Source organism: Rhagoletis pomonella, unplaced genomic scaffold, assembly GCF_013731165.1.
Source record: "Rhagoletis pomonella isolate Grant_MI unplaced genomic scaffold, Rhpom_1.0 Rhpom_scaffold_00047, whole genome shotgun sequence".
NCBI classification, from domain to species: Eukaryota; Metazoa; Arthropoda; class Insecta; order Diptera; family Tephritidae; genus Rhagoletis; species Rhagoletis pomonella.
Window position 1 is genome coordinate 266424 of NW_023458601.1, and position 15406 is coordinate 281829.

The 15406-nt window shown below is 32.7% G+C and overlaps 1 protein-coding gene across 2 annotated transcripts in view; it reads left to right on the forward strand.

Moving 5' to 3' along the window:
- The window catches only part of LOC118749782 (ubiquitin-conjugating enzyme E2-22 kDa-like), an 83198-nt gene extending 74752 nt beyond the window's left edge, over window positions 1-8446 (forward strand). For both annotated transcript variants that reach the window (XM_036484559.1, XM_036484560.1), the window contains 2 exons: window positions 7976-8139; window positions 8203-8446. In XM_036484559.1, coding sequence (XP_036340452.1) covers window positions 7986-8139; window positions 8203-8339 — 291 coding nt within the window. In that variant the 5' untranslated portion in view covers window positions 7976-7985 and the 3' untranslated portion in view covers window positions 8340-8446. The remainder of the gene's footprint in view (window positions 1-7975; window positions 8140-8202) is intronic.
- Window positions 8447-15406: the final 6960 nt, after the last annotated feature.

The window sequence follows — 15406 nt, forward strand, 5'->3', positions numbered from 1 at the left end:
AATGAACCGTACCCATGACAAAGGTAATGATCACATGGCTTCAGTTGATTTGTGGCCTGAACTTTGTATTGATGGAGATGTATATTCAAATGCAAAATATACATATGTACTTAAAGCAACACGCAATCGACAAATTTGTGTCTTTGGCCACACTTAGGTTTGAAATCCTCACCAAGCGTTTCTGTTGTTGCGACTTTTAGCGTTCACGAAGATATGAAAATTATAGCTGAATGAAGCGCTGGTTGCCTGAAAAGCTTGGTGTCTTCGGATATATGTATGTACAAACATATCTGTGCACAGTTCTCCACATAAAAAAAGTTTGGTAATTTTTTGTTGAATTTGGTAACTTTTACTGGTGATTTTGGTAAAAAATAAAAAAGTGTGGTGGCAACACTGCTTCGAAGCGATGCTTTGCCTTTCGATGTTCAATCAGTGATCGCTGTTTAGCTTAAATACGTTTATGTGTGTATGTATGTGGTATATCGCAGTAACGTCGCTCATACACATCTCTTTTGCCTTTGTGAGCTCGTGTTTGATCGGCACTGATGTACAGTTTTTTCGCGTAGCTATGCGCTGTATTTGGCAACCAAATAGGCTTATGCTTGTACGGCTTTGTAATTTTTTGTAACTTTACACCCAAAAAAAGGGTGCTTATCTTCCAAGAATAAAAAATATAAGTATGCCACTCTGCGTCTTTTTACAAATGCTTCGTTTAAAAACAAAATATTAAAATCGGTTTAGTACTTTGAGAAATAAATCGTTACAAACGTACTCCATATAATCAATTTTATATAATAGTATAGATAAAATGTTAACAAGCCACAATAACATTGACAAATACATAGTTTGGGAAGAGCCTGCCTGAAACTATACAAAAAAGCAAATAAGCAAATGGATGTATAGAATTGACAACAACAACCACGCTGTCGAGTTTAAATAGCGGCAAATCAGCTGCACTTGCAGCAAGAGTTTACGGGATGTACATAGCTCAGTGGTTAACGCTTCTGACTTTGAGCAACGAATACGCAAGTTCGATCCCTGCTGAAGTCTAGAAAAAAGGAGTCTGATGAGGAGATGTGGTGATGTGGGTTTTAAAAGAAAAATTTACTTGTCCTCAAAATTTAATTTTTTCGTTATATGCTATTTTAGAAAGTGTTCACCTTTTACCGTCCAGTATCCGTGTCAAAATTAAAAACGCACCATCATTTTAATTTTAGTTATTTTTTTTAAGATATGGTTTACTCTTTAACAACAGTCGTATAAATTTAAGTTTCAAACTCTGTGCAATATTTAGAAAAAAATTAGCCAACTTTTGTAAAAATTTAAGCCTTTTTAGATGGATTTCTTAGAAAGATTTTGAGTATAGAGTCTCGTAGTACATTCAATTTTATTAATATAAAGTGCAATTAGCTAAGATTTACCGTCGATTTTTATAATTTTTTGTTGAAAAAAAGTCATTTTTGTATGGAAGAGGCACTGTTAGTAAAAAAATTGGCAAAAATCTATGGTAAGTCCTAGACGCCTTCATATAAATTTTTTTTGGTAAAATACAAAAACCGTTTCTTTTTAATGTTTGTTAAACTTTTAAGTTAAAAATTAACGAAACAAATGTATTTCTCTACATAAAGGTGAAAACGGGTCCACTTTATTAAAAACTTATTTTTGATGCAGAATGACAGGTAATGCGAAACTATATCGATTTTTCGTCTTTCGTGAAAAACTTCAAAACATGGACTTGGCACATTTTCACCTTTGGGTAACGATTTGCTTTTTAAAAATTGTTTATACAAAAAAGAAAATGTAAGAAACTTAAATATAGACATTTTATATGCAAAAGTTTTAAGAAAAGGTTAAAAAAATAATATTGTTAAAAGGTAATTTTTTCATTTAATAATGCGCTGGCTCGAAACTCATTTCCGAGCCATGGTTTCTTCTATACTCTCTCCTATAATTATCAGGAAATACCATGCTATATATTAAAATAAACATTGGCCCAGCCTAATGTATATACATTCATATACATATGTATATTTTACATATCGCTAGCTTAGAGTGAAAAGTTGCTAAGTCCACTTTTTATGAAAACTCATATTTTGATATAGGAGGCTAGAGAAATTGGATACGCATCGTTTCGAAAATTATAAAGGTACTTGTTTTATTTTTGCCTCTTCATAAGCAATAAAAGGAAAATTTGCTAAGTCCAAAAGAAGCGCCACAAATCCGATAAGGCCAGAATAATACCACATCTATACATATATTAAAATTGTAACAGGTCGATGTCTGTACATTATAGATATTAAAGAAAAATTAATGTGGGAGGTCTTTATTAGAGCACCAGAAGCCAAATCAACCATTTTTAGAATTTTTGTCTGTCTGTCTGTCTGTATGTTCGTTCGCGCATCACTCGAAAACGAATGCATGGATTTGAATGCAGTTTTCACCGATGTATTGCTAGAGGTCTAACTTAAAATATAGGAAGAAAAAAATTAGAGAGTTGCCACCTGTTTGAAAATTGGAGTTTACGTAAATTGATAAGAAAAAATGAATATTGCAATATGGGCGTCAAAAGAACGAGGCTGAAGAAGGCTTACAGCCAAAAATATTTTTTAGAGTTGGCACCTGTTCGAAAATTTACATTTAATTTAATTTATGAGATAAATTGAATATTGCAATATGGGTATCAAACTGAAAGGGTTTAGGAAATTTTATTGCCGAAAATAGGTTTAGGGAGGGCTGCCACCTGTTTGAAAAAATTTATTGTATTAAATTGATAAAATAAATGAAATCTATATCTACATCTACATATCTATACATATAATAAAATTGTAACAGGTCGATGTCTGTACATTATAGATATTAAAGAAAAATTAATGTGGGGTGTCTTTATTAGAGCACCAGAAGCCAAATCAACCATTTTTAGAGTTTTTGTCTGTCTGTCCGTCTGTCTGTCTGTATGTTTGTTCGCGCATCACTCGAAAAAGAATGCATGGAATTGAATGCAGTTTTCACCAATGTATTGCTAGAGGTCTAAATTAAAATATAGGAAGAAAAAAATTAGAGAGTTGCCACCTGTTTGAAAATTGAAGTTTAAGTAAATTGATAAGAAAAAATGAATATTGCAATATGGGCGTCAAAAGAAAGAGGCTGAAGAAGGCTTACAGCCAAAAATATTTTTTAGAGTTGCCACCTGTTTGAAAATTTACATTTAATTTAATTTATAAGATAAATTGAATATTGCAATATGGGTATCAAACTAAAGGGGTTTTGGAAATGTTATTGCCGAAAATATTTTTAGGGAGGGCTGCCTAAAAAAAAAAAAATTTTTTATTGTAATTAATTGATAAAATAAATGAAATCTATATCTACATCTATACATATACTAAAATTCAGGTCGATGTCTGTACCTTATAGATATTAAAGAAAAATTGATATGTTGGGTTTTTATTAAAGCTACAGAAGCCAAATAAACAATTTTTAAAATCTTTGAATCTCTGCCTGTCTGTATATTTGTACGCGGATCAGTCGAAAACATGGAATTGAATGCAGTTTTCACCGATGTATCGCTAGAAATCTAGCTTCCAATATAGAAGAAAAAATTAGAGAGAGTTGCCACCTGTGTTTAAAATTTCAGTTTAGGTCAATTGATACGGTAAAGTGAATACTGCAATATGGCTGTCCAAAGAAAGAAATTTACAAAGGCTTACAGCTGAAAATATTTTTGTGGCAGGTTGCCACCTATTTGAAAACTTTAATTTAATTTAATTGATAGCATAAATTAAATATTGCAATATTGGCATCAAACTAAAGAGGCTAGGAAATTTTAATGCTGAAAATATTTTTTTGGGATTTGCCAACTGATTGAAAAATTGTATTCATTAAAATTTGTAAACTAAATGAAATATTGCAATACGAATATTAAACTAAAGAGGATTAGGAAGCTTACTTTTGAAAATATTCTTGAAGCGGGTTGCCACTTATTTGAAAACTTTAATTCAGTTAAATTTATAATATAAACTAAGTGTTGCCATATGGGGATCAAACGAGAGTATTTGAGAATAATAAAATTGCAACAGGCCGATATCTGTACATAATAGATGTTAAAGAAAAATTAATAGGGGGGTTATTAGATCAAAAGAAGCCAAATATAAAATTTTGGTATGTTTGTCTGTATGTTTGTAAGCGCATCACGCAAAAGCTAATGTATGGAGTTAAACTCAGTTTTCACCGATGTACATATTGCTAGAGCTCTAATTGAAAATATAGAATCCATTGTTTTTTTTTTTGTTTTAGTTTATCTTCGATCATTATTCCTAGGTATTTGATCGTATTAACTTTTTCCAGTGCGTCGTTGTTTATATTTAGAGTTAGCAACGGACCGTTCTCAAAATTTCGCCTTGATATAACCACAAACTAAATTTTTTTTGTGTGGAAGGTTTTTCGCTAAAAAAAATTAAAACTTTTCGTTGTTGCTGCCAAAAAATTAAAAAATCTGAGACGTCACGTTTTAAAATTTCATACAGTTCTCTTTACAATGTATTTCACTAAACTACTAAACGGCTGCATCGACTTGGTTCATATTTGGCAACACCTTGAAAACAAATATTCTGACCAAAAATGTACTCGGTATGTAGCTCGGGTTATTCCTAAAATTCTTATACAGACTAAAACGTAAAAAACCAATATATCTCTAAAACCAATTACGGTGGGGAACTGAAACTTAGCACTGATGCATATATTGCAAATGCATTGGGAAAGGGGGCGTGGCTCCTTCCTTCCATACAAACTGAACTTCTCATATAGCTTATCTCTGGAACTGCTTACGCTAACGTCCTGAAATTCTACACAGCTACATATCGTCCCGTTTCTGTTTCCGATTGGGAACCATTTTCTCCTAGATTTCTAAATCCCATTGAACTATTGTAACTTTGTCTTTAATTTTCAGTAAGGTAAAATTTATGTGAAAATTTTGGAAGAATATTTTTTAATTTTTCACAAAGAATGGAGCTTTGCTTTTACGAGTTTCGCTATAAATTTTCCTATCTACATACCTATTTGCATAAAATGATAGCCGTTTTCGTTGTTCGGAATAAACTCAAAAAACACTGAACAGAGTTCCGTCAGATTGTCGGAGGTTATCTTACATACATATATGGTCCAATTACATGCTACTAGAAAACTCGCTAGGTGTTGCTGGAGTATAGTGGAGTATAAAAATCGTATTTATTAACCGATTTCGTTCAAATTTTAAATGTGAGCTATGTAGCTGTATGATGGAAAATTATTTTGATTAAAATTTACCTGATTAGTGCCGCTGGAATTAAGGTTGAAATTCATAACACGTATTCATTTTATGGTAAGCAATGGTTTTGCAGAAAATGAACCCAATGGATGGCGCTGCAGACGAAATGTATAGAAACCCCGTGTGGTTGGTCTGCTTTGGCACTATGTTTAAGTTATACGAATTTAGTTTTCAGATGTCTAAATGAAGGATGGGGTTAAGTTTTTCTGACGTCCTTATGCACGATCATGCGGTCTTGCATCTAATCATAATAATAATAAATTTTACCACGAATTGTAAAAGTGGTGAATTAACAAGGAAAGATCACCGTAGGTATATCAATTGCTTCATTTGAAAGATACTTAAGAGATCACACGACTAATTTAGCAATGTACCGGAAAACTATTCATCCTGTGGGACAGCGAGGATTCTTGGCCCTCCTATAAAATAAAACGCACTTCTGTGCTCTTGAGTTTCCCTATAAGAACTTTTATTGGCATACGCATCGCACCAATGTTGTAGTTGCAAGATCATACAAAAAGATTACGCATGCCTGGCAGAGATCTCACAGGGGGAAATAAGACCATCGGTAAAGCTCATGACACCGAAAGGGATTGGTATTCCATATGGTATCACAGCGTTACTATTATTGGCCTATATGTGAAGCGGATACTGTGCCTTATTGGTTTCAACTTAAATCAAAAATTTTGACTTTACAGACTAATTTTGTTTTTAAACGCTCTTTTGCATTGGTCAACGCAAAAGCTCTTATTAGGCGCCAGGAAGTAAGCGGGCATTGGCTAGTCTTTTAATAAATATCGAATCCTTCTGATTCTTATGGAGTTTTGCTTTGCTTTAAACGCGCAAAATGTTTGATTCAAAGTCTTGCGAAATAGTTAAAGAAAATGGCTAAAGGAAGACTTTTTCGTCTCCTGTAAAATTTTTAAAATGGGACTTAGCAACTTTTCTTTCTAAGCTAGCGATATGCTATTTAATCGACAATAAAGTCAAACATTTTAGTTATGAATTCATTTTAAACAAAGAATTCAAGCCGTGGCTGCTTAAACAAAATGAGTACACAAAGTATATTAGACATTTTTTTGTTTGGAAGAAACTTCCAAAAATCAACGCAATTTTTTACCAACTGGCACTTAGTTATACAACAGTGTCAACTTGTAGGCGAATTTATTGTATTTTCCTGAGTTTTGCACGAAGTTTAGGTAAGTTTTTATGTTTTTGTTGTAGTATGAACTACGTTTTTATAAAAAATTCGCGGAAAAATTTAAGTAAAAAAGTTACATATGTACATTGTGAAAAATTCCCCGTGCCAAATACATACATATGTATCTATACAGAAATTTATAACTTATAATTTGGTGCGATTTTTATTTCAACTTTAATTTATGTTTTAAATTATTTAAAAGTATTAGCATTAAAATTTTGTATTATGGAAATTTTTATCTATATTTTTTTATATTTTTTTTTATGTTTTCTTATTTTTAAATAGAAAATATTCAAAAATACAGCATTGAAGTTGACGTCCCGATTTCAATAATGCAAAAGTTGACCGTGGCTCAAAGGTCGGGTCTTCGAAAAATTAATTCGTATCGTTGTAAATATGATTAAACCCCTTTTTTTCTGATATACATGTTTGTATACTGAGTATGTAAACTACTGTATACTGAGTATTTGAAAAAAAAAAAAAAACATTTAAAATGAAAAAATACCTCTTTTATAAAAAATATTTTGAATAATAAAATTACTAGCCGATTTAAAAAAAATGTATATCGTGTTAAACGCAATCAAACCTTCGTTCTTCTGATATGCGTATTTGTATACTTCGTATATAAAAATTTGAGAAAAAACCCTTAAAAGGAAAAAATACCTTTTTTATGCAAACAAAAAATTACTAACCGATTTTTAAAAAATTTGTATCGTTGTAAAGTTGATTAATCCCCCTTTCTTCTGGTTTGCATATTTGTATACTTCGTATATAAAATTTGAGAAAAAACACTTAAAAGAAAAAATACCTTTTTTTAAAAAAATATTTTAAATAAAAAAATTACAAATCGATTTTGAAAAAATTGGTATCGTTGTAAAGGATACCAGAAAACTTATACTTTCCTAAACCCTAAATTTTCTAATTATAATAACAAAAAAAAATTTAATCCAAAACATTTTGCCCTCTATATAAACTAGTTAGTTATAAATTAGTCCTTGACGTATATTTTTTTCAAAAATAAATATTAAAAATTTCCAATAAAAAATCTTCAGTGTTTAAAAATGGTTAAATAAATAATTGGATATTAATATTGGAAGTATCCTGAAGAAAGCCACAGTTTTCGTATCGAAAAATATTGATTTCCAAGGATTGTATACCATTTGTACGAAAAGTTGTTTTCCCGGTATGAAATACATGGAAAACTTTGAGCGCTTCTAGCACGCCCTAAATATTTTTTGATTTCAAAATAAAACATATGGGGGTATATTTTTTCGGTGTAGAACAATTTTAGGGGTAGGCGGCATTGAAATTCCGACTGTTTCGGACCGATCTAATGCACACAAGTATATGATGTTGCTACTGGCAAATGCCAAATAAAGGTATCGAAACAAATGTCATTACTTTCACTTATTTTAATATACTTTGCTATATAAATGCATGTATTAACCATAATAAATATTTTAAAACTGCTTCAGGGCCGCTGCAATGACTTTACGTACCGTTTTACTGTCGCTTCAAGCTTTACTAGCTGCTGCAGAGCCGGATGATCCACAGGACGCAGTGGTCGCTTATCAATATAAAGACAAATATCAGCTGTTTCTAATGACAGCTAAGCATTGGACAAATGTGTACGCTGGAGGTAACTAATATTGTTTGTTGAAAACTTATGTGTTCGGTTTCACAACATTTGTCTCTTTTAAAGGTCCACACAATTTTACTGAGTGTGATACAAAAATTCAACGCTTGAAAGATATGGGAATTGATGAACATGACGCGCGGGCTGTTTTGTCAAAAGAAAATTGGGATTTGGAAAAAGCGACCGAGAGCTTATTTAGTTAGCTTCTTTTTTTAACTAAGAATTTTCTGAGAAATAAGAAATTGTCAAAAATATTGTTTAGCGAAGTTTGATATTTATTTAAAAAATAATTACCCATATGATTGAAAAATCCGGCTTTATTATTACTCAAACAGGGGAATAAGACAAAATTAATACGTGGTCAGTATGAGGCCCTCGATTTTTTTTAATTATTGAAATCTTGGCAAAATATTCGTATAATTGTTTTATTATGTTTATTATAAGCTTATAATTCTGCTTACTTACAAGTACTTTTAACTTTCTTAACTTAGAGAAATTTTACGCAATTTTTTGTTAACAAAAATATTCTGATCTCAGCTAAAACCCAAATCTTTCATCAACGGCTTCGTATGCTGATCTATGATCAATCAAAGATGCGATGAGTTGATCGATAACAGGGAGAAAAGATTCTGTACGAAAATTTTATTTCTGTGATAATGTTACTGAAAGCGATTTTCCATGATCAACACGTTTTAGTGGTACATTAAGAGCACGAATAAGTACATATCGTTAGTATAGTAAGGAAAGGGTGTAACTCATGTCGTCGCTTAAATACGAAAAGCCGTTACTAACTAAAAATCCCAAATTCACTTTTTGATCGATTTTGAGGAACTTCATCAAAGTATAGGTCGTTTTATGCAATAAAAAATTTTATATCTCATACCTTGCTGTCTAAGCAGTGAAAAAAAAAGTTCTACAAAATTGAAACAAGGAACGGCGGCTGATTCTCCTACCAATTTTAACTAGTGAGCACAAAAAGCGATAAATAATGTAAAACTGTTTTACAGCATTCATTGCTTTATATTTTCCTCTCATATTCGGCACGTTGTCATAGGATTGATAACGACAATTATGTATATCAATCACTTGTCTCCGCATAAATTCAATAAGGGCTTCTGCCATATCTATACCTTTGTGACCATAATTAAGAATGGAAGTAATAAAACGCTCTGGATCGAAATTGTCCATGTATCCAAACTCACTGTTAATTGATGTACATAAGTCATTTACAGTGGTGCAAAAATAGGGACACCACATTTTGACAAATTTTTCCTATTTTTCTTATGTTCATTTAATATTTATTATATTTATAAAAGTATAGCTCATTATCTAACAAAAACTATATAAAAAAATATTTCAGACTTTGAGCAAAAATTATGAAAATTCTGCAATTTTGCATCTAAATTTCTAATTTTTTTAATCAGATTTTTCAGATTTTTTTTTGTGTATGCACTTTTATAGTCCATTAAATTTTAGTAGAATAAAGTCCAAGTTTTAAGTTGCTAAAAAAACGCTTTGATTTTTGGCAATTTTTTAACGCATTTTCTTCATACAAAGTATGCTCGAAAAATTTTTTGTGGAAAAAAGTGCGTATACATTCAGAATAAAAATTACCAAAAATCAACGGGATTTTAGTAACATAAAACCTGCACTTTGTTCTACGGAAATTTAATGGGCTATAAAAGTGCGTACTCAAAAAATTCTAAAAAATCGTATTAAAGAGTTGAAAGGTTAGATGAAAGTTTGCGGAATTTTTATAATCTTTGCACAAAGTTTGACATATTTATTTATATGGTTTTTGTTAGCTATACTTTTATAAAAAAATAATAAATATTAAATCAACAAAAGAAAAATACGAAAAATTTGTAAAGGTTTCGTGTCCCTATTTATTTTTCCACATCGTGTATAGAATCCAACTAACCAGAACAAGATTTCAATTGCGTATACGGTTTGATATTTCGAATAGCAATTTCTTCTACTATCGATCAGGGCAAATAATTAGCGTGCTTTATTGGCTATTTCTTCCAAGTGACCAGCGTGAAGAGGATCAAACTGTGTTATCTTTTCGAGAATACCAAGAAAGTTTCCATTGTTGGGGGAACCAATAATTTCATCAACACCATGAAAGGGCAACACACGCGCTGCAACAGACTTTAGCACTACCCAGAATTGCAGGGGTCGACTGTTAATCGCTGTGAAAATTAAGACCCCTGTTATGGTTCACAACTCAACTTAGGTGGGTTGTGTCTGAGACAACTCGACTTGTAGACAACTCAATTATTTATTGCTATTGCCGTTCACAACTGTTTTCAGTGGACTGTAGCCATTAAAAAAGTCGGCAATTCGATACAACTTTTAATATATTAATAAGATAAGACAACTGACAGACAACTATGTTTTCAAAGTTGAGTTGAGTTGTGTCTCACAATACCAATATACAACTTACAACTCAACTATCTTTAAAGTTGTGAATCATAATAGGGGTTTTCAACTCACAAAGGCATATGGAAAGGCTCATAATTGCGGCGGCAGCGTTTTTACCGCCGACGTTTTTCGGTTGATTTTTTTTTTTTTTTTTACCGCCCAGCTGGGATGGCACAATGTTGACTGGATATTGGCTGTAGTAGTTTTTATTATTTTCACAAGTTTGGCAATGTGTTTATTCTCAGTGCTCCCAAGTTTTGAATTTGAAAAGCACTAAACCCAAGAAAAGTCGCGTTTTTCTCGAAAAAAGCACCCATTTTTTGTACTATTTAAATGTTACAATTTTCTTCGTTTTGCTTAATTTTTTCTACAATTCCTATGAAACGAAAGCAATAACCAAAAACGAAGTTTCATGAAGTGCGTAGTCTAAATCTGCACTGCTGTCTCTTATGATCTTTTGAACTAAAGGAACATAAAGAACTTTTCTTTCGACCGCTTAACACCTGAAACATAACGAAGTTTGATTTTCCTTTTTTATGTGTCTTATAGCGTTTTCTTTTCTCGAAATAATGTTGCGTTTGTTCTGCTCTGCGCCAAGGCTGTCAAGCTTTCGTGTTCCTTTCTCAGTATCTTCACATGCATATTGCGTTCCCTTTCTTTAAAATGTTGCACCCTGATAATGTTGCCATATAAGAAGGTGACATTTTTTTCGGCAAAAGAAAACGCCATTATTTGAGCGTATTCATTGGCGCATAGTGGGACAAATATTTTTGTGCCAAAAAAGCTGTCTACTCTTCAAATCCAACCCGATTATGATTAATCTCTTTTTTCAAAAGGTTCGTTAGATATTAATTTTACTGTTAGGAGATGCTGCTGCTTTTTTGAATAGTTGTAAAAAAAATATAAAAAATTCAGTCCAACCGAAAGGTCTAAAGGGCCATTCCTGGTCCCAGCAATGGCGAATTACCGAATGCAATTTTGATATAATTGAAATTGCTGCTACATATTATGTTGGTAAACATATGCTCTCTCGCATATGATTGTCATTGTGACATGATTTTGTTTAGATTTTTGTAAAGTGGCTTAAAAAACTTACGATCGCTGTGAATTTCGCCCCCCTTTTTGTTAAGATTTACAGATTTGGTGTCTTCAAACTAAAAACAAAAGCTCCAAAAAACGCACTAAGCACTAAACTCTAAAATTTTCGCGTTTTGAATAAAGAAAAGCACTGAATTTAATGCGAAAAGCACCAAGTTGGCAACAGTGTTCATTCGTTTTTATTTCCACCAAATCAACATACACGCCCAGGGTTGGCACCTCACGAAACCGATTGCGTAGCAAAAGACCAGAAAAATCGCAGTAAAAAATAAAACATCGTAGCAAAAGATAAAAATTAGTTATTGTTTTAAATTCATATGCATGTTTAATGTTTTAAAACAAAACAATTAAATTTCAATAACATTTGTACTCTTTTAAGAATTGCGTTATACTTGTTTCTTTTCCAGTGGCGTTTTCTAAATACCGAACTTAAAGAACTAAACACTTTATGCCACTTTCGCCATAAATAAGTGAAAATTTACTCTATTTGAGAATATCGATAATTCGATTTCTACGGAATATTGCCTCTGTTGAGCCACTTTTTATCTGTGGCAACGAATCCATCGTGGAAGTAGTTCGACACGCAGTCATTGTTACCTCTTTCCGCAATTTCCTTTTCCTCTTGCACATTGAATCTTTCTGAAATTTGTCCGGTGGTGTCTACTAATGTTTTTAGTCAATTTGCAATAAGAGTGTACATTTAGATCTTGAAGCCATTACCTGTTTACCACATTTTTGAAGTTATAGTGATTATAGTTGAATAAAATATAAAAACAGACTCCGACAAGCAGTCAGTCATTGTTCGTTAATTCTTCTTTCTCTGTATTCGTACCATTAGTAGTACAATAACAAACCGATCTTTCTGCTTTGTGACACCTGCTGTCTAAAATATCCACACGTGTTTGTGAAAAGTTATCAGCATGGCCCCTGGGGCCCAAAAACTCGGGGATAATATATATGCCCTATTATCCCCACCCACCTGTGCTAAAAGCAAAAAAACTATTAATATTAGTGAAGAGTGTCCCGAGCTCCCAGTGACTAAAAAAGACGATCCTTAATTCGTACCAATAAAACCAAAAGACACAAATAAATCATTCACCGAACATTAAATTTTTTGCATTACATAAATCTCTTCTTTCCATGTGTAAGCAAATTAATTCTATTTCCCAACGATCTGACGGCAGCTTAGTGGTCCTGGTGAAAAATCGTGAACATGCGAAAAAGTTTATCGATGCCTGCTTACTTCCTGGTCTGTGTGCAATTACCGCCAACTACTACGATAACCTCAACTGCGTTAAGGGCTCTGTATATGCCCCTTTTCTCAAAAACGTCCCCGAAAACAAACACGTCGATGGCTTCAAAGAGTATAACGTAACTAACGTTTATAAATTCCAGCGTGTTACCGAAGGAGTCCCACAGGAGTAATCTTAATTTCTTTCGACAACTACTTTCTTCCGGACAAGATTGACATCGCATGGATCATCACCAAAGTACGTCCCTTCTACCCGAACCCTATGCGCTGCAAAAATTGCCAGAAGTTAGGGCACGCGCTGAAGTTCTGCAAAATTATGCCAGGTTGCCAATCATGTAATCTCCCCCCTCACACTCCCGCTCCATGCATCCGCACCTACTGTGCAAATTGTGCAGGCGATCATGCTGCTTTATCCAACTCGTGCCAGAAATACCAGCAAGCGAAAGAAATTATGAAAATAAAAACGCAAGAAAAATGCAAAATATACAAAGCCCGGAATCCCCTCTCCCTTAGTCCAAACTCGCTCGCTAACATTATGAAAGCAAATATTTCAAGTGACAAAAGCATAAACCAAATATCAAAAGCATCATAAAATAGTAGCACTAACTACAGCCCAATCATTCAAGAAAATGCACCAATAACAACTTTATCTACAACAACAACACCAATCAGTAAACCCATATTCACAAACCCCAGTTTTTCCTCTGCCTACCCCAACATCAACAATCAATCTCACATAGTAGAACGAACACAGTAGAACCAACAACAGAAACTATTAACTTTAGTACAACAACGACAACAACATCCGACGATCTTTCTCAAATTACAGCACTTCATTCGCTCCGCTTTGAAAATGATTCAGTCGCTTTTAGCATTGCAAATCTCTCACCTTTCGAACACTCAAGTAGCATGGAATGGGAAGCAGCACAACAGTCAACTCAAAATTATCATTCGCCAAGCAATATACATGTTACCAACAACTTAAATGATTTTACCAACTCGTCTACATCATCAGCAGTAAAAGAATACATATCATCGAAACTTATACAAGACGACAATAAGTAAAACTATTTTATTTTACAACCGACTACTTATTACATACAAACACAAATTTAACCAAATTAGATAGGTTATACATATCAACAAAAATATACATATACACCTACCTGATATACGTAGTTATTTAATATTATGCTTAAAATTGTACAGTGGAATATCAGAGGATATTTAAATAATTATAATGATATAATGATAATAATACGAATAATATCGACTTAATTATCCGGGACATTCAACCCGATATAATATGTCTTAAGGAAACCAAGATTCCTATCAATTTAAAAAATCGTATAGTTCCTAAATCTTTTATAGGCTACTTTACTAACTCTCCACAAAATAACAGTTCCAAAGGAGGTGCAGCCACTCTTGTTAAACGTAACATTCCCCATAAATTAATAACACAATTTAAAACGATCCAATCAATCGCGATAGAAATTAATATACCCTCTCCTAGGGATGGCTAGTGGGGGGTTGAAATTCGATTTTTTTCGAATTTCGAACATTGCCCAACCGATTATTCGATTCGAAATTTGGTGGTACGAATTCGATTTAACTCGATTTTTTTTTTTAATTTTTTTTTTACAGGAAATTTAAAAGTTTCTTTGTAATGATAGCTCAAATCGAAATAGAGACTCAATTGAACTTACATTAAAGTGATTAATTACCGTATCTTAGCCTCGCAACCAAAAAAAATACAAATAAGAAGTTTTTTTTTTCAAAAAATTTCAGAGAAAAATCCAAAAATGCATATCATGTATTTTTTTTACTCTCAGTTCAAAAAATTAACAAAATGTGTATTGAAACTAATTTTTTGAAAAGTACAATGTACTTTTATTTATTTTTCTTGCTTTACAAGAACAAAAGACATTTTGTACGTATTTATACGTATGCATGTTTACACTCATATTGACGTCAGGTTTAGTCAGAAAGATGAAAGTTGCAGAGTTTTGCGAATAAAGACGAAATTCGACTTTTTTTATAAAAATTCGATTTTATCCGAATTTTAGCACCACAAAGTTCGATTTCAAAAATTCGCCATTCGGAGCTAAAATTCGATGAAAGTTCGAATCTCGAAGCTTCGAATATCGAATTTACCCACCCCTAACCTCCCCTATTACACTCATCAACGCCTACATTCCTCCAACACAAGACTTCACTGAATCTGACATTTTTTCCATACTTCCACGATCACATTGCCCCTCGATATTTCTGGGCGACTTCAACGCTTGGAGCCCATTATGGGGATCAAAAAAATCTAACGCTCGTGGTACAACAATAGAAAACGTTATCATGTCCAAAGACTTAACCATCCGCAATGACGGCTCCGCTACCCATTTCTCCACCCATAATTCCTTTACCCAAATCGACCTAACTCGCTTCGTCCCAACTAATTCCCAAATGCCATTGGAAAAGAATCGATGACTTGTATGGTAGTGA